Below are 22322 nucleotides of genomic sequence, written 5' to 3' on the forward strand. Positions count from 1 at the left end.
GACCTCACTGTCTCTTCCCCCTCGCTCTCTAACTCTGACTTTCAAGAAAATAAACAAATGTTTAAGAAAAAAAAGTGATGGGGATCCCAGCTTGGACGTGAGGTGAGGTGGGAAGATGCTTTCTTTTCTGCCCCGACTGTTCATATTAGAACACGCCTGTCAGGTGGGGGAGCTGCCAGTAGGCGGCATGAACCCCATGGGGTCAGGGCAAGCAGGATTGGGAAGGCACAGTGCAGATAATACCAGCCCTGTCTCCCTCCTGTCTCTCCTGTGATGGTCACTGGGGCCTTGCAGTAGTGCCACACCTGTCGCCTTTGTGGCTGAGCATGGCGGTGCCGCTGGCAGGCTGGGGCACAGCACTGTTCCTCTCCCCTGAGCAGCGTCTCCAGGTGATCTGGGAGTGTCACTGCTTCCTGCGCTCAAGATGTGTGGGTCAGTTTAAACGCACGCCTCTGCCCCTGTTCTTTGTGCTGTTGGGTGTGTGTTTATGTGACAGTCAAGCCATGCCCGATGAGGTTAGCAGGGCCCTGAAGCTCCCGTGGTCAGCCTGGGGTCGGATTACTCGTTGCCGTGACAGCTCCTGGGCTGCCCCCCGGGCTGTGTGATGCTGGCCCACTCCTGACACCCACGTGTTTTTCAGGGTGACCTGAAGGCCTACCTGCGCAACGAGCACCTGCGGGGGGATGCGCAGATCATGCTGCTGCAGAGGATGGCGTGCGAGATCGCTGCGGGGCTGGCGGCCATGCACAAGCTGCACTTCCTGCACAGGTAGGCCTGGCCGTCCACACGCACCCTGGATTCCTGGATTGCGTCGTGATTCTGGTGCGACAGCCCAAGGGCCCAGCTGCTCTGTGCAGAGGCGCGGCAGGAGCCTCTTGGAGGATTAATCACAGGGCGTGCTCGGCTTCCCCCACCTGAGTGGAGCTGTTGGCTCCTTCCCAGAGCCGAAACGCAGACTGGATTAGTCCTCCATTAAAGCAACACCAGAAAATAAAATGTTTTCAGGGCAGCCTAAGTGATAGAAAGTATTTCCAGAATTTTAAAGAATGCAGATACCTGTCCCTACCTGAGTTTGGAATGTACAGCCCCAGGCTCCCTCCTGGCGTCCCCCTAGTGGTGGCTACCTCTTGGCACCCTGCTACAGCGGCCCCCTGATGGTGGCCTGCTCACTGCAGCCGGGGGCCTCCTTGGTGGCCCCCTGGTGATGGCCAGCTCACTGTGGCCCCCTGGTGATGACCTGCTCACATGGCCCCCTGGTGACGACCTGCTCACCTGGCCCCTGGTCACGACCTACTCACCTGGCCCCCTGGTGACGGCTGGCTCACTGTGGCCCTCTGGTGACAACCTACTCACCTGGCCCCCTGGTGACGGCCAGCTCACTGTGGCCCTCTGGTGACGACCTGCTCACCTGGCCCCCTGGTGACGGCCGGCTCACTGTGGCCCTCTGGTGACGACCTGCTCACCTGGCCCCCTGGTGACGACCTGCTCACTGCAGCCTCCTGGGGTTGTCTTGCTCTGTATCCTTGTGCTGTCCTCAGTGCCTGCTGAGTTTCTCACACTTTCCCCATGTTACAGTCGTACAATAGCCCATAGCCCACAAGCGTCTCTTCCTGCAAGGTCACAGAGTTCGTTTCTGATCAGCTTGAGGGTGACCTTGAGTGACCTCCACAGCAGCTGGTGTCCTGGGGTCCCAGCCGGGGGGGGGGGGTGTTGGCCCGTGGTGTGAAGTCCACCTCCACACTGTCAGGTTTTGCTTTGCTCACTGGAGGTGGTTTTTATATAAAACAACAGAGGTCCCCCCCTCAGATGATGGTTCTGATCTCTGACCCCCAGAAGGCCCCAGGTTTTGATTTCTGAGCCCTGGTTATGTTTAAGGTCTGTGTGGGATGCTGTGTTAGAACTGAGCGTCTCTTCAGTCTCCTTGCAGTGAGTGACAGTGGTTGGGAAGGGACCCGCGTGTGTCCTGCAGAGTGTGCGTGGGCACAGTGGTAGTTGGCCTCCGTTGGAGCTCGGGGCTGGGTGTGGTCGCTGTGGAAAAGTACCTGTTGGACTCTGCATTCCCTGCATGGGAGAAGGAGAGTGGTGACCTTTCTCTGCTCTGTATCTTGTTGACTTAGAGCAGTGAGTGAAGCGTTGCGACAGTGTGTTTGAAAAAGACCCAAGAGGTTAAGGGTTTCTATTTATTTAATTTCATTTGTTTGCGAGAAAGAGAGAAAAGAGAAAGATCTTCTATCTGCCAGTTCACTCCCCAAGCACTTGGGCTGTTCTGCGCTGCTTACCCAGGCACGTCAGAAGGAAGCTAGATCGGAAGTAGAGCGATCAGGACTTGAACCAGTGCCCATATGAGATGCCATTGTCACAGGTGAAAGCTTTACCTGCTGTGCCACAGCACTGGCCCTGCTTAGGGATTTCATTTTGTTTTTTTTTTTTTTTTTTAAGACTTACTTATTTTTATTTGAAAGACATTTATTGAGAGAAGGAAAAGTGTCTGAACAAACTGAAGATCTTCTGTGGAACTTGAGGGTGTCAGGGTCTATTCACTTAATAACGGAGAAATCCTGCATTTACTTTGGGATGACGGCATGATTTGTATTGTTAAATGTAATAGATGAGATGAGTCTTACTTAACTGAGGAATTTTTTTAAAGATTTATTTATTATTTTTATTGCAAAGTCAGATGTACAGAGAAGAGGAGAATCAGAAAAGGTCTTCCATCTGTTGATTTACTTCTCAAGCAGCCGCAATGGGCGGAGCTGAGCTCATCCAGAACCAGGAGCCCAGAGCCTTTTCTGGGTCTCCCACGCGGGTGCAGGGTCCCAAGGCTCTGTGCCGTCCTCCACTGCTTTCCCAGGCCACAGGTGGGGAGCTGGATGGGGGGTCGAGCAGCTGGGACCTGTACTGGCACCCATATGGGATCCCGGTGTGTGTGAGGGGAGGACTTTAGCCACTAGGCTGCTGTGCCAGGCCCTTGGGGGCGTGTTTTTATGTTTTATGAATCGTTTGTCTCGTTGCTGGTGGCTTTCTATGTACGGTGATTTTACTTTGGAATTTGAGGTACTTATTGGTTGACGCAGAGTAGGAGCTTTGGGGAGATGATCTGGTGATTTGCCCAGTTAAATTTGGTGTTAGAGTTTCACAGATGCCTCATTGCCAGGTCCAAGCATCCCGGGTTCTGAAGTGGCGTGCGTGGCATGCGTTGAAGGCCATGAACACAGTGGGAGTGCCAGCTCATTCCTGTCCCGCCACCTTCTGCACTGGTTGGCCCGCAGCCTGGAACTCACCGTCCCCTGTGCTTGGGTCTTCCCAGGTCTTTGTGACGCACGGAACCCTGAGGGGGCCAATGGGCAGCACATGTCCGTGTCCCCACTGTGGTCCTGCCTCCCAGGACCCATGGGTGGCCTCGTGGACGACCTGGGTGAGGAGTGTGTGCCAGGGTCACCAAGTGTCACAGCTCTCAGGACGCAGGCAGCCAGGTGGCCTGCAGCTAGGTTAGTAATCTCTCTGTATTATGTATTGGTGTCAGTTTTTTTTGCAGCTCTTTTAGATTTATTTATTTTTATTGGAAAGGCAGATTTACAGAGGAGAGACAGACAGAAAGATCTTCCATCCACTGGTTCACTCCCCAAGTGGCCGCAATGGCCGAAGCTGAGCTGATCCAGAGCCAGGAGCTTTTTTGGGGTCTCCCACACGGGTGCAGGGTCCCAAGGCTTTGGGCTGTCCTCTGCTGCTTTCCCAGGCCACAGGCAGGGAGCTGGATGGGAAGTGGAGCAGCTGGGATACAAACTGGCACCCATATGGGATTCTTGTGCAAGAAAGGGAAGGACTTTAGCCACTAGGCTACCACACTGTGACTTCTTGTGGCCCTTGCTTTGGGTGTCCCTTGCTGACCATGCCCAGGAAGGGTGTTGCCACGGACAGGACCACAGCTGCAGCCCGAGGGGCTTGTTAGGGGTGGTGGTGTGAGCTGGAGCCAAGGCCCACCCGTGGCCATTGGTGTGTGAAGCCTGCTTGGTGCTTCCTGAAGCTTCTCCTGATGCCTGCATTCCTCAGGCCCGCGCTGGACGTGGCAGTGCGTGCGTGTGGCGGTAGGGATGTGCCTTCCATGCCTTTGCTGTAACTGTGAAGCAGGACCAAGGATGATCTCGGCACTATGCTGGCTGTCCTGCCGGGAGCCCGAGGAGTGCCCTGAGCCGCTGTGGGATCCCACGCACAAAGGCCACAGAAGCATGGGGCCAGGCCTTGGGAGTTTGTGTTTTCTTGCTCTTCCAAGACGTTGGTAGGAGCCCTCAGCAGGCTGCTGCCCTTGTCCATGGTGAGCTTGGCAGAGGCCCGGCTCGGGTCCTGGCAGCCCTGCTGCCTCTGTGCAGCCCTCCCGTGGCAAGCAGCGTGGGCCCAGCTGAGAAGTGCTGTGACCGAGAGAGGAAGCTGAGGCCTTGAGTCAGGCCGGCCAGGGGCTGGCTTCTGCCTGTCCTCCACGGAGCCAACAAGCCAGTGTGTTTAGGCAATTCTAGGCTGTAGAGAAGCTGGAAACTTGCACACTTCGTTGTGTTTGTCTGCTGTGGCTTTGAGGAATGCAGCGAAGGATGACGTGAGAGGGGTCAGCCAGTCAAGACGCCCCCGGAGGCCGTGTCCCTTCTCGGAGCCCTGGAGGAGTCCCAGCCGTTCCGCTTCCAGTCGAACTCCTTGCTTGGGTGTCTGGGAAGGCGAGAATGACGCCCAGGTCCTGGGGTCCCTGCCGGGCTCACGGGCGAGCAGGGCGGAGCTTCCAATGCCCCTGGCCAGCCCTGGCTGTGGTGGCCGTGGGAGGCGTGGGCAGCCGAGGGACGACACGTTTCCCTCGTCTGCCTCCGTCACTGTGCCCTGCAGATAAATGCATCAGTAAACCTTTTCAAAGAAATAGTATAAAACCTACAGGTGATTCTTGCTGAATACATGCTAACACATGACATGCAGCCGTGTGAGCAAGAACCAAGAAAACCTTCTAAGAATTAATCCCCGTCATTGATCTTTAATCACAGATCTGTGTGATTCACATTGACAAAAAGTGCCCAGTCTCACAGGAGGTTGCTGGAGTGTCCTTTGGTACGATTCAACAGCAGCTGTGCCCTCACAAATCTCTGGTAAGAAGGTGGAAAAAGACTTTAATATCCTGAGGACTGTTTACGGAAAGTCAGTGGAAGTATCAGCCGACGTGGCAGTCAGAAAGCCTTTGCAGGAAGGCAGAAAGCGGGCAGAGGTGCCCACCGAGCGGTCTTGACGCTTGGATGGGCCCAACAGCAGCGACCACAGGTCCGGACAGGGGACTGGCCCGTGGGAAGTGGCGATCCCGGGGTCTGTCCTGGACGGGGACAGGACGCACGTCCTGCCTTGGGGCAGGTGTGTGGAGCCGGCAGGCAGCGGCGCCCACGCTCACCCCTGGGCTGTGCCGAGCCGCCACCTCCAGCCTTCCCTGGCTCCCCCAGGTGGAGGTGGGGAAGCCAGCCTGGGGGTCAGCGCTGGTGGGGCCATCCGTCACCTGGGCAAGATGCGGGACTGTGTGAAGCCGGCGGGGGCGTCTCAGGCCAGGCCGTGCTGTCTGTCATCAGTAGGAAGGTGGCGCGGAAATGCCAGTCAGCTTAATAAGGCACTGCTGGTAGTCACAGGGATTTTGTTTTTGGCGAGGGTGAGGGGATGGGTGGGTGAAATGATATTTAGCTTCATATGGAAGGAGCTGTTAAATATGAAATATAATGATTTGTGGGGGTGGGGAGCTACTAGCCTCCCTCCTAAAAATCGGTGGTAGTGGCGGAGAACCGGTTACAGAGAACGCCCCACACGCACAGAAGGAGCATCTGGCAGGCAGAGGCTTTGCGTCAGTGCCCAAAAGGGTGCCATGTTTGCTAAACGCTGGCACAGTTAAGGTATCTGGGGCAAGAAACGGGCCTGCAGGGTGTCCCTCGTACGAAAACAAGGCTGGGAGGGGTGTACTGAGCCATGACATCAGAGTGGGCGTGATCAAGTGTGGAAGCGCTGGGTGTGGGGTCGTGGAATTGGATGCCGTGGTTCAAGGACTGCCCATCATAATGCCAAGTGAGGGCGTGCGGCCACCCCTTCAAGGAGCAGGCAGAGGCAGACGTAGGCCAGCAGGCAGGAAAGTCGGCAGCAACGTGCAGGTTGCACTAATAGACTCACAGATCAGGGCGGCTGTAGGCCTGAGGCAGCGGGGTGGGTGGGCTATTGCTGGATGCTCCGTGTATGTCCCATGTTGATCACTGCCCGTTTTTGAAAGGCCATTGGACGCTATCTGTCTAATTGGAAACGTTCCTTTCCGCCCCACCCCTCTCGATCACATAGGAAATCCAAGCTTTCAAATTCAAGAATATGTGTTAGGATCACTGTGTAGCACAGGCCTAGAATGAACGTGGCAGTGAAGAATGAAGGGCCCACGTCTGCTGTGCTGTCCGTTGCAGGAACGCCGCCATCGGCTCCAGTGTGGGATGCTTGTGTGTCTGGGGGGGGCACCGAGACCCTGGAGTTGAGTAGGGATGGGAGGGAGGAAGGCAGCTGAAGGGGCGAGGGGGTATGGGCAGGGCTTGCTGTACTCAGAAAGCTGCAGACATGCCCAGCGTCAGCGTGCCTCTCGCCAGTTCTTGCAGAATGCGCATGTGTGTGCATGAAGGGCCTAGAGTGACGAGCTGTCTGTGTGGAACAGGGGAGCGCCTCACCTCACCCTCGGGAGTCAAGCTGCTTTGTTGTGCGGGGAAATGTTAGGTGTGTTTGTAACCAGCATGTTGGCTGCCTCTCAGGATGCGCACACCACAGCCCGTCCTGGTCCGACATGGGCCTGGCCTCGGCCTGGGCTTGTATTGGCGAGAGGGAAGCCACTGCCTGGTGATGGCCAGCTCCTGGAGTGTGAGCCTGGGGTTGTTTGCACACGTGCAGGTGCAAGGAGACAGGGACACGCACACAGTGCCCATCTGGTGTTTCACTCCCCCCAGAGGCCTGTCGTGCCAGCCCTGGCCAGTGCCGGGAGCCTGGAGTGGCTTGAGGTCTCTCGGGTGGGTGGCTGGAGACCAGCTACCCTAGCACTGTCATCGCTGCCTTCCAGGTGTGCATGAGTAGGAAGCGGAGCTGGGGTTTGAACCCAGACACTCTGGCAGGGAGTGTCTAGACTGCTTGGCTAGCCTGCTGCCCTCACCAGTGGGTGAGACCCGTCCTCCCATCCCCCCGGGCATGGCTTAGAGTGCTCCCAGCGAAGGCTGAGTGAGCCGGGGCCTCTTCCCTGTCCCTTTGCTCCAGGAGCAGAGCGCTGCGCTGCTGACACCCGGAAGCCACTCTTAAGGGTCACGGTACTGGAGTGCCCTGTTGGCCCAGAGCCTGGCCGGTGGAGGCTGTGGATGCCCTTGCCGGGACCCCTGCTCCCCAACTGGAGGTTCCGGGTCGGTCAGCCCCTGGGCCAGCAGGCGAGGACATGACGGTGAGGCTGAAGTGGGAAATTGAGCTGTCCTTGGCTTTGTCCGTCAGCGGCTCCTGAGCTTTCCTGGATAAAATGGGGGTCATGTTGACCCTGAGGTGCCATTGTCACGACGATGAAATAATGCCTGCCGAGCTCCTGGGACATTCAGCAACTTTCCAAACTCTCCCTTCTCTCTGTTGCTTTTGTTTTTTTTTTAAGAATTATTTATTTACTCGAACGATGGATTGGCAGAGAGAGTGAGGAAGGGAGGGAGGGAGGAAGCTCTTCCATCCACTGACTCACTCCGCAAATGACCACAAAAGCTGAGCCGGGCCAGGCTGAGGGCAGGGCCTGGAACTCCCGCCTGGCTCTCCCGAGGCCTTTCTCCATCTTCTGGTGCTTTCCCAGGAACATCACCTGGGAGCTAAGGTGGAGCTGAGCAGCCAAGACTTGAACCCATGTTCGGGTATGAGATACTGGCATTGTGCCCCAGCACTGGTCCCAGTTTGTTGCTCTTTGTGTCAGGAATTTGGGGTACTGAGAAGGCCCAGGTAGAGGTGTGACTTGCTGCCTGGCTGCTCCATTGGCACTGGGGGATCCTGGAGATGGCGCCGTGCTGACCAAGTCAAGAGCCAATGCTTGTGAGTTGGGGTGGGACAGCGAGGCTAGAACGGTGGCCTCCACTTCCCGAGTGCCAGGCGGTCGCTGCCAGAGTGCCAGGCTGGCCCCCAAACGTGCGTGTCTGTTTCCTGATGTTGCACGTCAACCCACCGCCGCGCACTCGCACTCCAGCTCCTCCAGCCAGTAGCTTTGCATGCTGTCACAGAAGGTTTTTTGAACAAAGTTTGAACTGAATTTCCTCATTACCTTGAATTGGTGCAGCTCCAACTGTCTTCAGGACTTGTCACGGTCGTGTGATTTAACCCTTTCAGGGGGCATCCCTCCTGTCTGCAAGGCACCTTGTATGCACACACCCTGGCCCTGGGCTGCTCGGCTTTGGGGCGGTGGGGTCGGGCAGGGCCAGGCCTCCTGCCCCCGTTGCTGGGGCTTGGAGGAGCCTGTCTGGCCTCGGGAGTGCGGCTGGATTGTGTAAGAGTCACAGCATGCCTTTCCGCCTGAGAGCCAGAGGCCTGGTGTGTGCTGCTGCTCTCATCTCTCACCCTCGTGTCTGCTCCACCCGTGGACCCATGTGGACTCCATGAGGAAGAGGGGCTGGGCTACAGGGCCCAGAGGAGTGCTGGGGAGGCGTGGCAGGCCTCCTTCATTGAGGTTCGTAGTGCTCAGGAACCGAACCTGTCTTGGCGAAGCGCGTGGCGCCAGGGCCCTTAGCTGCAGGAGAGAGCTGCCTGCCTGAAGGCACTTTGGTGTTTCTGCCCTCACATGGCATGATGCCAATCCCCCCCCGCCTCCAGGAACGTTTCTCTTCTGAAGGTTGGAAGATTCTCTTTTGTCATTGATGGTGGAAATGGGGTGTCCTGGGGGTTCCCCAGGCCCCTCCTACAGGCGCCCGTGTAAAACTACTGCAGCCACAGGAGCCGTGGAGGGCACCCCACCTCAGTGGAACTGAGTGACTGGGCTCCTGGGAGACTGGCACGTGCATAGAGCAGGAGTAACCTTTAACATGCTGTCCTTGACGGCTGCTGATGGTGAAAGTAGGAAGCAGGAAATACCACCGAGCTGCCTTGCCAGCTTGGTCACCGAGCAGTGACTTCAGAACTCCATGTCTCAGTTTCCTGGTTTACGCATGAAGAAATAATACTTCCCACCTCCTGAGGAATTCTTAGTGCACTGGCGCTGTGGCACAGTGGGTGAAGCCACTGCCGCCTAGGATGCCGGCACCCGGCAGTTCCAGTCCCGGCTGCTCCGTTTGCTGTCCAGCGCTCTGTTGATGCTTCATGGGAAGGCAGCAGAGGACAGGCAGCTGCTTGGGCCCCTGCTTCTCAACAAGGGTGACTAGGATGGAGTCGCACACTCAGGGTCCGGCCTGCCCCCAGCTAAGGAGACCATTTGAGGAATGAGCCAGGGGATGGGAGAGTTCTGCCTTTCAAATTAAATAAATAAATCCATTTTAAAAAAAGATTTTCTTATCTTTATTGCAAAGTCAGATATACAGAGAAGAGGAAAGACATCCGATGATTCATTCCTCAAGTGACTGCAATGGCCGGTGCTGTGCCGATCCAGAGCCAGGAGCCTGGAGCTCTTCTTTGTCTCCCGCGCGGGATCCCAAGGCTTTGGGCCATCCTTGACTGCTTTCCCAGGCCACAAACAGGGAGCTGGATGGGAAGCGGGGCTGCCGGGATTAGAACTGACACCCATATGGGATCCTGGCGAGGACTTTAGCTTCTAGACCATGGCACTGGGCCCAGGATGTTGTTTTAAGTAAGTGCGCTCTCCCACCTTCCCTGCTGGGAAGGGGGCGCTTGGAAGAGGTGACGGCGGGCGAGGGGCTTGCCCGTCTTTGGAAGGGGACAGGACGTTGTGCTCTGGGCTGTTGGAGGGCGCTTGGCCTCAGGACTTGTGTCTACTGTTAGATTTGCCAACCACCAGGGAGAGAACTCAGCCTTTATTTCAGGGACTGCGGTCACGGGCTTCCCTTCCCTGTGCAGACAGACAGACAGACGGGAAGGAGTGGGCTGCAGAGGGAGAAGAGCGCCCAAGAGACGGGGAAGGGCCCTTTAAATTCTCCTTGACACGGAAGCTGAAACGGGGGTCGACTCGGCCCTTATGGGTGGCGGGGATATGGGTCTGTGCCCTCACTGGTGCAACGGTGGTCTCACTGCCTGAGGGGCCCGCCAGAATTCTGCCATCCATTCCGGGTTTGGTTGGAGACAAACTCCGCCCTTCTCCGGCCACCGTGGTAGCCATCATCTGTACTTACATAACGCATTACTGAAATAGTCCGAGTTGTTAGGACATGGTAGATGGTTTTCTAAACTAGTAGTATTTTAGAATTCTTCACTGTTAAAATGCGGGGAAGCAGACCGCCATCTGGCTTTCACGCAGGACACGGAACAGATGTGGTTGTTTGTTAACCTCCGTGCTTGTGGTTGCTTGCCCCAACTTGTGAGCTTGTCTGTGACTGAAGAAGTCAAGGAGGGCCTGGGCCTGGCGGGATAGTGTAGTGGCGAAAGTCCTCGCCTTGCACCCACCAGGATCCAGTATAGGTGCCTTTCATGACCTGGCTGTCCCGCTTCCCATCCAGCTCCCTGCTTGTGGCCTGGGAAAGCAGTCGAGCACAACCCAAAGCCTTGGGACCCTGCACCCGTGTGGGAGACCCGGAAGAGGTTCTAGGCTCCTGGCTTCGAACTACCTCAGCTGTAGCCATTGCGGCCACATGAGGAGTAAACCAGCAGATGGAAGATATTTCTGTCTCTCCTTTCTGTGTATCTGCCTTTCCAATTAAAAAAAAAAAAATCTTAAGAAAAGAAATCTAGGATGTGACCTCTAATCCTGTCTGCAGAGCCCCAGCACGCTGAGCGCCTCTGCAGCTTCCCGGCCCCCCGTCCTGGCCGCCCCCCGTCCTGGCCGCCCCCCCTCCTGGCCACACCCTCGTCCTGGCCGCCCCCCCGTCCTGGCCACCCCTTGTCCTGGCGGCCACCCCCCCCATCCTGGCCGCCCGCCCCCCCCCGTCCTGGCCACCCCCTCGTCCTGGCCACCCCCTTGTCCTGGCCGCCCCCCCCATCCTGGCCGCCAACCCCCCCCCCCGTCCTGGCCGCCCCCGTCCTGGCCGCCCCCCTCTCCTGGCCACACCCCCCGTCCTGGCCACCCCCGTCCTGGCCGCCCCCCCCCCCCCCGGTCCTGGCCGCCCCCGTCCTGGCCGCCCCCCTCTCCTGGCCGCACCCCCCGTCCTGGCTGCACCCCCGTCCTGGCCGCCACCCCCCCCCCGTCCTGGCCGCACCCCTCCCCCCGTCCTGGCGCCCCCCCCCCCGTCCTGGCCGCCCCCCCCCGTCCTGGCGCCCCCCCCTCCTGGCCGCACCCCCCGTCCTGGCCGCCCCCCGTCCTGGCGGGCCCCCCCCCCCGTCCTGGCCACACCCCTCCCCTGTCCTGGCCGCCACCCCCCACCCCCCGTCCTGGCCGCACCCCTCCCCCCTCCTGGCGCCCCCCCCCCCCCCCGTCCTGGCCGCACCCCTCCCCCCTCCTGGCGCCCCCCCCCCCCCCGTCCTGGCCGCCCCCCTCATCCTGGCCGCCCTTCATCCTGTGGCGCTCACTTGCCTCTTTCTCTTTCCAGCGACTTAGCATTGAGGAACTGCTTCCTGACTTCTGACCTAAACGTCAAAGTGGGGGACTACGGGATAGGCGTCAGCAGGTACAAGGTAAGCCAGGGCCTGAGCGATCCCTCCCGTATGGCCTTGGGTGTCAGTCACACAGTGCCCGCCCTCCTTGGGATGGCCACCCCGAGGCTTTGCTCCTAGGCGCGAGTGTTATCTGTGTAATGAGCCAATTACACCATGGAGATAGTTCTGTTACCTGGTAAGTAAAGTTTTGGCTCAAATTCAGTAAGCTTTGAATTTCAGTATTTGTGAACTCTTGCCATAAGTAGATCCCCAAAAGGAGGAGGGTGAGCTTTCCGGGGTGGCGATGGGGTGGAGCCATGCAGCGTGAGGGTCCCAGCTCTGGGCTGCCCTGGGGCCAGCGGCTGCCGCTCCTGTACTGTCTGCTCCGCCCTGTAGCCTGATGCTTTCTGATAAAACTGCAAACCTAAGGTCATTGTTGGGGTCCTTAGAGGCTTCAGCACCTCGAGTGCTCCCCGTGCCCCACATACCGTGGAATACTCTGCCACCTCATCTTTGGTTCTACACCACACAGGAGGTTGGCAGGCTTGTGTCAGCTTCCTTCTACAGTGAAGGAAGAAGGCTTTGTGGGTCCTGGGCCTGCACTCTTCTTCCTCAGCCTGCACCCGCCCCTCTGACACCACAGGCCCCGAGGGTTCTGAGACACTGTGCTGGGGACCTGGCCAGAGAAGCTCCCCCCATTCGCCTCTGCCCTGAGTGTTACTTTGGGCACCCGCGTTGGCGTCCCACTGTGTGCCGAGGGTCCCTCTGGGCGCCCGCGTCGGTGTCCACTGTGTGCCGAGGGTCAGGGTGCATGTTATGAGCACGGACAGCCGTGCTCAGACCCGTGTGCTCTGCACCCACACAGGAGGACTACATTGAAACAGACGGCAAGCGAATGCTTCCGCTGCGCTGGACGGCACCCGAACTGGTCACCAGCTTCCAAGACAGGGTCCTGACCGCAGACCCGACCAAGAACAGCAATATCTGGTAGGTGCTGTCTCCACCTCGGGGGCCTGGCCTTGGGGTACTTGGTGAAGAGACAGGTGTTGTCCGGGGTGCAGGAGCACACACGCAGTGGCCACTGGGGTGACACAGGCGGCGTGGGCACCCTGGGGCCGTCCGGCACGGCCTCGGCGACGTGACGAGCTCTCTGCAGCCTGTCCCTTTCGCCTGTTCCCCACGTGAAAGCAGGACCCACATCTGCCCCCTGCGTGCCTCCCCGGGCCTGGCACAGAACACATGTTCATTACACGTTTATGAAATGGAAAACATTTGGTTAATTATCTAATACTGTGATTCATAGAGTTCAGTTTAATGGAAACTCTAAAGATAAACCTAAATATTTGAGTAATGATTTCTGTCACGGCTTGCATAAGTTAGAGCTCTCTGTTCTTACCTCTTGGATTTTTAAAATTCTGTTTTTCACAGTTTCTAACCTTTTTTTTTTTTTTTAAGTTTATTTGTTTTAATTTCAAAGGCAGATTTACAGAGAGAAGGAGACAGAGATTGTCTATTGGTTCAGTCCACCCAAATGACCACAAAAACCAGAGCTAGGCCGGTCTGAAGCCAGGAGCCAGGAGCTTCTTCTGGGTCTCGCGTGTGGGTGCAGGGTCCCAAGGCCTTGGGCCATCTTCCACTGCTGTCCCAGGCCACAGGCAGAGAGCTGGCTGGGAAGCAGGGCCTCTGGGACATGAGCCAGCATCCATATGGGACCCTGGAGCCACAAGCAGGGGTGTAACCTGCTACAGCACCAGCCGCTGATCTTGTTTTTAATTCTGATTTTTCCTTTTAGTTCAGGAGCTGTGTATTCTGTTCCTGTGCTCTCATTAATCTGACCTGTTTTTGTCCTAACTGTCCGGTCTGAGGAGCCTGGGCACCTGAGGATACTGTAATTGGGGTGACTGCGCCCCCACTCTGCACACAGTGGTCTGTACCCTGTCCCTGGCTCCTGTCAGTCGTGCGCTCGCATCTTTTAAGGTCTCTGACCTTCCGTGTGGGACCCTCTCCTGAGGTATCCTGAGCAGGTCCCGTCAGGGGTCTCACCGCCAGAGCGTCTATGCGTCGGGATGGGCTCTCAGCAGCACACGGGCCAGCCTGCCGCGCTCCCTGCCACCTGACCCCCGCTGCCTCGCAGGCTGCTCCCCACGGCGTCGACTGGCTGCTTCCCGTGATGTGCGTGGGGGTGGATTTGTGGCTTTGTTCCTTGCGTTGATTTGGTGGTGTCTCCGCAGGCCTGTACATCTTGGCCTCTGTTTCCTCTCCCTTTCAAAGAGCTTTCCTTAGGGCCAGCACCGTGGCGGGGTGTGTTAAGCCTCTGCCTGCTGCACCAGCATTCCATGTGAGCACCTGCAGGAGACCAGAAGAAACTCCTGGCTCCTGACTTTGAACCAACCCAGCTCTGGCCTTCGTGCCATTTGAGGAGTGGACCAGCAAATGGAGGATCGCTCTCCTCTCCATAAACTCTGCCTTTCAAATTTAAAACAAAACAAAACAAAAAAAACTTAAAAACAAAAATCAAAACAGGAGCACTCTCATCAGTTATGTTGATTCTTGTTCAGTCTCGGCTGAGCTTTTGTTGCTGTCATTTTCTTGTCGTTTTGTTATTTTCCATGGTACAGCTTTAAATCTCTATGCTTTGTTTTCAGCTTTAGATTTGTTTGATTTTCAAAAAATGTTCAAGACTTTTTATGTCATTAGATTATAATCTGACAGTTCCCATCGTTGAAATCCGTCTCCTGCTCATCCCTGCTGAGCCCTTGTTCCTGGGGGACTTTTCTTTTCTTTTTTTTTTTAAGATTTATTTATTTTTATTGCAAAGTCAGATTTATAAAGAGGAGGAGACACAGAGAAAAAGATCTTCCATTTACTGGTTTACTCCCCAAATGGCCACAACAGTCGGAGCTGAGCCAATCCAGAGCCAGGAGCCAGGAACCTCCTCCAGGTCTCCCACACAGGTACAGGGTCCCAAGGCTTTGGGCCGTCCCCGACTGCTTTCCCAGGCCACAAGCAGGGAGCTGGATGGGAAGCAGAACTACTGGGACATAAACCAGCAGCCATTTGGGATCCCAGTGCATGCAAGGCGAAGACTTCTGCCACTAGGCTACCATGCCAGGCCCCTGGGGGATATTTTTTCTGATGAGAATTCCTGTGGATTCCTACAAAGAGGGCCTGCTGGGCGCTGTCCAGTGGTGCTGGGCCACTCGGGTAGCAGGGCCTGAGGCTGCAGGCCTAGGTGAGGGGGCTGTGTGTAGGGGTTCGGCTCTTTGGGCCCTCCTCCCCAGTACACGCACATGCTCAGGTACACGGTTTCATCTTCACTCCCTGAGGGGACCAGGATTATAGTCCCCCCTTGGGCAGGCCCAGGGTCAGTCCTGTCCAACTGCCTCACCCTGCTCAAGCCTGGCTGGCCCCCGACCCCAAGGCCCAGCTGCGTGCTGCAGCAGGAGCCCTCGGCAGGGTTGGTTTGGGTTCTGTTCCAGCGACTCCCCCATGTGCCTGTGCACTCTGGGATGTCTGTAGCAGATGCCTGCGAACGTCCTCCAATCACAGGGGACAGAGACCTGAGAATTAGACCTCCTTCCCAGAGGCTGTGCTGCACTGGTGTCTGAGCCTGGAGCCTTTGTAGATGGCCATGCTGGGGCCTTCCAGGGGCAGCAGCCGCACGGCCTGGGGCTGGGGAGTGAGAGGGCCCTCACCAGCGTAGGGGACAGGAACAATGACCGCTGGACACTTTTGCACCCAGCAGGAGTTCCTGGATGGTCCCAGGAGGTTGCTAGACGGGACTGCGCTGATGGGCCTGCGGCATCACTGTGGCTTTCCTGTGTTCCTCCATCAGCCTCCCCTGGACTTATTCCCTTGGCCTGCATTTCCCTCTCTCTGAGGGGGCGGGCCTCCATCCCCACCTTGCTGCTCACTCTCCCTTGGCCTGGGGGCAGCACCAGGTACACTGGCTGATTCACTGAGGTTAGCTGAGCGGCTGCACGTCCTGAAGTAGTGTTCATCAGAGTGGCCTGCCCACTGGGCCTGGGGCAGCTCGGTGTTCGGGGCCACAGCTGTCCCCACCAGTCTGGGGTTCCTGGGGCAGATCCCCAGGGGCAGCAGGGACCAACTGGCCTTGGGGCAGCTGGGGTTCGGTCGCTCTGGGGCAGAAGTAGCTGGAAGGAAATGGGGAGATGGCGTGGGGGGGCTCAGCCCCATGGGACCTGAGCGGCAAAGGCCACCAGAACCCTGGGGTGCCCAGGGCTCATGTAGGCGGCGAGTGGGTGGGAGATCTCCAAATGTGCTCAGCTGCTGTGTAGCGTTTACTGTTGTTGCCAGTGAGATTTTTTCCTCTTTTTCTTTTTTTTAAAGATTTATTATTTGAAAGGCAGAATTACAGAGGTTGGCAGAAAGGGGTAAATATTGCCATTGCAATTTGTTTGCTCTCCAAACTGCTACAACAGCCATGGTTGGGCCAGGCAGAAGCCAGGACCTCCAGCCGGGTCTCCCATGCAGGTGGCAAGGGCCCTGGCCCCTGGACCATCTTTCGCTACTTTCTCAGGGACATAAGCAGGGAGCCCAGTTGGAAGCAGAGCAGCTGGGACATGGCTCCATAATGCCAGCCCCTATTTTGTCAGCTTTCTACGATATCCTGCTGGTTTGAGAGTTCAAAGTCAGCAGTGACATCACCACTGCTGTATGAGCATGCGCTTGTCTCTACCCAGTGCAGGTGGTCCCTCACTGGCCAGCACCCCAGTGCACAGCATGGGCTGGTGGCCTCTGTCATTGGCTGCTCACTGTGGTCTTGGTCCCCAGGGCCTCTTGGCAGCCATCCCCTGACACAGGTGAGAAAAGGAGGGTGCTCACTGTCTCCTCTTCTCCACAGGTCCCTCGGCGTGACGCTCTGGGAGCTTTTCGATGGTGCTGCCCAGCCCTACTCCAGCTTGTCCAACCTGGACGTCCTGCAGCAGGTCATCCGTGAGCGGCAAGAGAGACTCCCCAAGCCGCGGCTGGAGCAGCCCCACTCTGACCGCTGGTGCGTGTCTCCCCCGGGGCTGCCTGTCTGTGCGCAGGGCCACTGCGCAGGCAGTCAGTCATCTGTGCGTCACTCCAACACCTGTTTGGGAGATTTAGTAAGGATTTTTTTTTATCTGAAAGGTAGAGTTACAGAGAGAGAGAAGGAGAGACAGAGAGATCACCCATTTCCCAGATGGCTGTGACGGCTGGAGCTGGGCCGATCTGAACTCAGGAGTCTTCCTCGTGGGTGCAGGGTCCTTTGGGCCCTCCCCTGCTGCCTTTCCAAGGCATTAGCAGTTAGCTGGAGTGGAAGTGGAGCTGCCAGGACTCAAAGCACACCCGTGTGGGATGCTGGCACCACAGGTAGAGGCCCAGCCCTCTGCACCGTGGTGTTGGCCCCAAGAGTTACTACTTTAAAAGGCAGAATTAGAGAAGCAGAGATCTGTGTTCTGGCTCACTCCCCAAGTGGCTGCAATGACTGGGCCTGAGGCAGGCCAAAGCCAGGAGCCTAGAACTCCATCTGGACCTCCCATGTGCCTGGCAGAGGTCCGGTCACTTGGGCCATCCCCAGGCGGGTTCACAGGGAGCTGAATGGGGTGGGGGGTGGAATGATTTGGACTTGAGCCGGTATTGGTATACTACACTGGCATTGCAGGTGGTGGCTTAACTGACTGCACCACAGTGCCAGCCCTTGGCATTTATCATTTAAAAAAAAAAAAAATGCTTACAACCAGCAAGAAATTTCGGTCTGAACTAGCTAGACACCAACACCCTGCAGAACTTTTAAGTGAGGCCGCTTATGGTTGTGCTCTGTGAGAAAGCGTGAGGGCACCAATGTGCTACAGGCCAGCGTCCACACACAGGCACTCTGCAGGCCAGTTCAGCATCAGGCCCACCCTATACCCAGCTGATGGGATCTTGGTGACCACATCAGGCCCTGCTCAGCTCCCGTTGCGCCCCCGGGCATCAGCGTGAGTCGGCGGACAGGTGGAACACGCCGTCAGCTGCAGTTGTGGGTGTTGCCCGTGCTCAGAGTGGCCCTCCACACACCCCGCTGCTGCCCAGGCCCCTGCTGTCCGCTCCGTGCCCTCCACAGGAAGCCTGGCACTGCGCTGGGCTGCAGCGTCACCTGAGAGCACGGGGCGGGGAGCGGAGAGCACAACTCCCAACAGAATTAGGGGAGTGGATCTTAAGGTGGAAGGCAGGTGCATTCTGTACTGCGGCAGGGTCTCGTAAGGCTGTTGGTCGATTCAGTGGGTGAGCCCCGGGTCACGCACGCTAGAGCGGGTGCAGAGCAGACAGACTGAGGCCTGAGAAGAGTCCTGAACACACAGGAAATAGCAGGCCCTCCCTTGACTGCACCCCCCCCCCCAGGCTGAAGCCTCAGTGTGCCAGGCGGTAACCCCGGGGTCCCTCATAGCACAAGTGCTTGTTTTCAAATAAGATGCTGCCTCTCCCTGCTGCCCAGGTATGAGGTGCTGCAACTGTGCTGGCTGTCCCCCGACAAGAGGCCGGCGGCCGAGGACGTGCACCGCCTGCTGACTTACCTGCGCATGCAGAGCCAGCGCGACTCAGAGGTGGACTTCGAGCAGCAGTGGAACGCCCTGAAGCCGAACACGCACAGCCGGGACGCGGCCAGCAACGCCGCCTTCCCCATCCTGGACCACTTCGCCCGGGACCGGCTGGGCCGCGAGCTGGAGGAAGTCCTCACCGTGACCGAGACGAGCCAGGGCCTGAGCTTCGAGTACGTGTGGGAGGCCGCCAAGCATGACCACTTCGAGGAGCACAGTCGGGGCCACCCAGACGAGGCCCTGTCCTACACGAGCATCTTCTTCCCCGTCGAAGTGTTCGAGAGCTCGCTGACTGAGCCGGGGTCCAGCAAGCAGGACCACAGCGGCCAGGATGTCCCCCTGCGGGCCCCTGGCGTGGTCCCTGTGTTTGATGCCCACAACCTCTCTGTTGGCAGCGACTATTACATCCAGCTGGAGGAGAAAGGTGGGGACCACCTGGAGCCGGATTATCCGCCTGCCCAGCTCACGACCGAGCTAGAAAACCCGGACAGGACGGGCGCCGAGGCGGCCCCGCTCCCAGCTCTCCGGGGCCTGGAGCTCGAGGAGTCGAGCGTGGATGAGGATTTCTTCCAGGGCAGTGCGGCTCCCGGGGTGCCCAGCCTGGCCGAGGAGCTGCGGGTGGCCGTGGGCCCTGAGAGCCCAGCCCTCGGCCTGTTCAATGAGCTTGACAGACCTGAGGACCGGCCCGGCCACCAGAGAATATTTGACCTCATGGAATTAGACGGAATGCAGGCAAACTCAAGGGCAGTCCCTTTAAGTTCAGGTCCAAAGGAGCCCCAAGAGACAGCAACGATGCGACCTCTGGAGAGACGAGATCCCCCCAGTTTCTTGGACTGCGAGCCGCTCGGCTGGCCGGGAGGTGTCACGCACCAGGACGGCCTCGATCCCCTGAATATGCAGGAGCTGTCAGAAAACTTTGTATTCCTTCAGGAGAAGAACTTGCTGAAGGGCTCGCTGTCAGACAGGGCACGTCCGAGCGATCTCCAGGCGGAGCCGCAGGCAGTGGGTGCCAGCAGGATGCCAGCCGAGACCTCAGGCGGAAGCTCCGTAGACAGCGAGCTGGCGTTGGCGGGCAGTACCTCGGGGGTGCCCTCCGTGAGGCAGAGCCGGGGTCAGGATGCAGGCCACCCGCTGCCCTCTTCCCCTGCGACCTCGCTCCAGGCCGAGGGAGAGCTCCCCGACCTGAAGCCCGGGGAGACCCCGCGCCCCTGTTTGGATGACAGTGTCCTTGGGGAGTGTCCCTGCCTGGATGCAGAGCCCGTGGCCGTCCCGGCAGATGGGAGCCCCACAGGCATGGGCACTGGAGCCGAGGACTCTGCCCACTGCGGCGAGGAGGCCCTGAGGCCAAGCGCAAGCGGTACCGCTGCCCGTGGCGGCGTCCTGGAGCGGAACCTGGGTGAGGCGGGCCCGGGAGAGCCTCCCGCTCGGCACCTGCCGCCACCGCAGGAGACGGCCACTCTGGCGGCCGGCGGCCAGCTCGGTTACACCACGGGAGCAGGCCTGGCGTCCGCCTTGTCCTCCGATTCCACCAGCCAGGACAGCCTCCTGGAGGACAGTGTGGCCACGGCCGTGCTGACCTCAGAGCAGTCCGCCGAGACCCCCGACTCCCTGGACTCAATGGACGTGCACACGGCGCTGCTCGACTCCCTCGGCTCCCACTCGCCGCAGAAACCGCCTGCCCCCGAGAAGCCGGCGGACAGCGGCTACGAAACCGAGAACCTCGAGTCGCCCGAGTGGACGCTGCACCCCGCGCCCGAGGGCACCACCGCCGGCGACGGGGCTCCCGGCACTGCGCCTCCCAACCCGGTCATCGTCATCTCGGACGCGGGCGACGGCCACAGAGGCGCCGAGGCGGCCGCGCACACGTGCTCCCAGGGCTCCTACCGGGACTCGGCGTACTTCTCTGATAACGACTCTGAGCCTGACCGGAAGGCAGAGGAGGCCCCGGGAACCTCCTCCATGCCGACCTCGGTGCTGGCTGAGAGTCAGCCCCCGCCTGAGCCGGTCATCCTGGAGCCGAGACCCTGTGCCCAGGACGGTGGCCTGGAAGCGGGCCCCAGCCAGCCGGACCCTGGTGGCTGCTCCCCCGCCCTGCAGGATTCTGGTGACCTGGAGTGGAGAGCCGTGCCAGAGCCCACCCTGGCCGAGGTGTCTGGCGAGGCGTGTCCTGCTGAGGGCGAGGCAAGCAGCCCCTTGGGGCTGTGGCACTCGGAGCTGAGCAGCAGCGAGGACTTGGAGGCCCCGGAAGATCGGCCCTGCACACTTGCCTCCACTGGAACCAACACGCACGAGCTGCTGGCCTACACGCATTCCGCGGCTGAGAAGCCCTTGTCCTGCCACTCTGAGGGCCCCAAGCTCAAGGAACCGGACATCGAAGGGAAGTACCTTGGGAAGCTGGGCGTGAGCGGGGCGCTCGACCTGGCCGAGGACGGCGTGGACGCCGACGAGGAGGACGAAAACAGCGACGACTCGGACGACGACCTGCGGGCCTTCAACCTGCACAGCCTGAGCTCCGAGTCGGAGGACGAGCTCGAGCATCCCGTGCCTGTGGTCCTGAGCAGTGACGACGGCAGGCACCTGCGCAGCCTGCTCAAGCCCGCGGCCGAGCCCGGGCCGCTGCCCGAGGAGCGGAAGGAGAGGAAGGCCGTCACCTTCTTCGATGACGTCACCGTCTACCTGTTTGATCAGGTATCTCGTAGCGCTGTGTGCTTTGGGGGTGTCTTGTTCCCCAGATGTGCTCTGTAGCCTTTGAATATACAGCTCAGTCGTGGGACCAGGGCCTGGGTGCCACCGCACGGGCAGGCTTGGTAGTGCCTTCACGTTGGCCTCCCTCCCGGAGGGGCTTGGGAGCTGACCCTGGGTGCCCGGCTCTGTGTGGCACCTGCCCTCTTGCTGTGGCCTTGGTGGGTCTCTGCATCGGCCTGTCTCCTTCCCTCACTTTCCTTCCGCTGTTCTGTTTCCCGTGTTCTGCCAGGATGGCGCCCAGCCACCCCCATGGGCACCAGAGCCCGTGGGGAGCGATGGGCGTGTGCATCCTGGTCTCAGCCCCACAGCGGAGCCGGATCCTGCCAGCAACCCAGGCCTGCGGGTCTCCTTATATCCCTCTCACACCTCAGAGTCTCAAAAAAAGTCCTGTTTGCCACCCAGAGTGGGAAAAGGGAGAAGGGCCAAGCCCGGCCCCTGAGCTCTGGGTCTGGTTAACCATGCTGTGTGTGCCTTCAACGACATGCTGCCTGCGTCCCAGGAGTGTGAGGGTCCCCCGGGGGCTAGGAGACCTGCACCCGCATCTCTGGACTGTTCTGGGACCCACTGCGGCTCCAACAGGGCAGGCTGGTGGCTTTGGAGGACCCCTCCTGGATCAGTCTGTCTGTGTGTTTGGGCTAGCCCTGGTTTCTGTGTCAGGGCACGGCTGCCCCTGTAAGTTGGGAAATATTTCCTCCTCATACTGGGAGAAGATTCTGGAAAAGCTGATATGGGTTTGTCAGTCTTCCCCGTGCTGCTTTTGGTTTCAGGGATAATTTTTGGTTGTTTCTCCCCCACCTGTGTGGTTTGGGTTTCCTTTGCGCTCCTGAGCTGAGGCGGGAGGGCTCCCTCGGCTCCCAGCCACGTGATGCTGTCGCTTTGCTCATTCCCGCCACGCCAGTTGTGCGTGGTCTGTCACGCTTCCTTGCCATCCATCCCTGATCCCCTCTGAGTTCCCTGAGAGGTCGTCTTTGCACATGGACCCGTAGCAGGTTAGCTGTTCGCTGGCCAGATGTGACAGGTGTTCCTGCTCCCTGCTTGTCGCTGATTTCTGCTCGGAGGCCCATCAGGGTCAGAGGATGTATTGTATTTGGCTCTGTTCCTCTTCAGTTGGTTAGAGGTTTAAGACAGAGGCTGGGGCCAGGCACAAAGGCTCAGTGGTTAAATTCTCGCCTTGTAAGTGCCAGGATCCCATATGGGTACCGGTCTGTGTCCCCACTGTTCCGCTTCCCAAAGCACTGGAGGATGGCCCAAAGCCTTAGGACCCTGCACCCATGTGGGAGACCCGAAGGAAGATCCTGGCTC

General features: G+C 58.7%; 1 protein-coding gene across 1 annotated transcript in view; it reads left to right on the plus strand.

The window, feature by feature from the left end:
* The window catches only part of LMTK2 (lemur tyrosine kinase 2), a 71031-nt gene that overhangs the window by 43397 nt on the left and 5312 nt on the right, over positions 1 to 22322 (plus strand). Inside the window, 5 exon segments of the mRNA XM_058680279.1 lie at positions 641 to 768; positions 11664 to 11748; positions 12575 to 12696; positions 16574 to 16723; positions 18173 to 20963. Of these exon segments, the coding sequence (XP_058536262.1) occupies positions 641 to 768; positions 11664 to 11748; positions 12575 to 12696; positions 16574 to 16723; positions 18173 to 20963 (3276 nt within the window).

The sequence above is a fragment of the Ochotona princeps genome, chromosome 24, assembly GCF_030435755.1.
Source record: "Ochotona princeps isolate mOchPri1 chromosome 24, mOchPri1.hap1, whole genome shotgun sequence".
In the NCBI taxonomy this organism is placed as follows: domain Eukaryota; kingdom Metazoa; phylum Chordata; class Mammalia; order Lagomorpha; family Ochotonidae; genus Ochotona; species Ochotona princeps.